The 1,458-nt window shown below is 36.2% G+C and overlaps 1 protein-coding gene across 1 annotated transcript; it reads left to right on the top strand.

Annotated features, from left to right (window-relative positions):
* Positions 1-350: 350 nt before the first annotated feature.
* Positions 351-641, top strand: LOC11439940 (classical arabinogalactan protein 11). Its single transcript, XM_003622233.3, has one exon. It carries the CDS (start codon positions 351-353, stop codon positions 639-641), a length of 291 nt encoding a protein of 96 aa, XP_003622281.1.
* Positions 642-1,458: the final 817 nt, after the last annotated feature.

The following is a 1,458-nucleotide window of genomic DNA, read 5'->3' as shown; positions in this document are numbered from 1 at the left end:
TCTAGCTCGCGAGTAAATAGCAATTGTGTATTGTGGTCAATTGTTTTTTATTGCCTTTGACTTTTCTCTCAAAACCCCCCTGATTTCCGGCAAAAGCCTACTATTCATTGGATGGTTGGTGTTTCAGGATACATTCTTGATGAATTTCTGCTATATATAGCACAGCTGTTTGAACAAATTAACTATATAAAACAATTTCCCTAACTTTTCTCACAATCGTAACCTTATAAAACGGCATTCCCCACTCAAACCAATTCACCACATTCATTCTTGTTAGTATTTTCTCTAATATTGTTTTATTAGAGAAATACTAACAACACAAACACAACAACAATAACACAATAACAACAATGGCTTCAAAGGTATTCGTTCTCGCGCTCATCTTTGTTGCCATTGTTGGCGTGGCTATGGCCGCTGAAGCCCCAACTTCATCACCAAAGGCATCAGCACCAGTTGCAGAAGCAGAATCCCCAAAAACCTCAGAGGCTCCTACCACCTTTTCTGATTCACCTCCTGCCCAATCCCCAGTGGTTGTTGACGTTGTCCCTCCTGTTTCCGGCCCTGGTGCAGCTAGTGGTGCTTCTTCTTTGAAAGTCTCCGCTGTTGTTGCTGTCGCCGCAGCTGGCTTCTTTGCCTTTTAAATTGTTTGTAACGAGCTTTTGAGGAAATAAATGTGTTGTTGTTATATTGGTGCACCTTGTGCTATGTTGTGTTTGTGAAATGTGCATGATCATAATCATATTATACACATCAAGAAATTTATAATATTCAATATGATTATAATATCAAATAAGGTTGTCAAAATTGGGATCCTATTAAAGATCGTTGGGGCATAGAAAGTGTAACACCCCGTTCCCAATAATCAATTAATTAATAAAATAAACATGCATTAGAGTATTAACCCAACGGGCATGTCACACCACTAAATCAAAAATTTTGTAAATAGAATATAAAAAATCTATTTAATTCACAACCTTCAAGAATCATCATTAATTTTGCAGCGGAAATATTATCTCAACATTAACAACCACAACATTCAACATATTAAATTCTCCAATAAAATTCTTGGCATAAAAGCCTCATCAAGCGAAATCCAATAAACATAGGGCTACAACAGCATTATTCAAAATTTGATACATAGGAATGAAAGAAACATTAAAAATCTCATCCCACGTATCAGAGCCCTAGACACTTTGAGCCACCACCTACTACTTATGATCACCTGCAAGTTACCCATAGGAAGGGCAACATTTTCAATCAGAAGGGGTGAGATTTGTAACACCCCGTTTCCCAAAATCAATTAATTAATAATTAAACATGCATCAGAGTAATTCCCAAACGGGCATGTCACACTACATTTTCAAATTTTCTTAAATAGAATATAAAATCTATTTAATAAGCATCCTTCAAAATCATCATTAATTTTGCAGCGGAAATTTGCATCAAAACAACAACAGC

This window comes from Medicago truncatula, chromosome 7 (genome assembly GCF_003473485.1).
Source record: "Medicago truncatula cultivar Jemalong A17 chromosome 7, MtrunA17r5.0-ANR, whole genome shotgun sequence".
In the NCBI taxonomy this organism is placed as follows: Eukaryota; Viridiplantae; Streptophyta; class Magnoliopsida; order Fabales; family Fabaceae; genus Medicago; species Medicago truncatula.
The sequence above is the reverse complement of the archived record's forward strand: the minus strand, read 5'-3'. Positions and strand labels throughout refer to the sequence as shown.

Excerpts from the sequence above, each read along its gene's own strand:
- LOC11439940 (XM_003622233.3), top strand. The coding sequence starts at position 351 with ATGGCTTCAAAGGTATTCGTTCTCGCGCTCATCTTTGTTGCCATTGTT.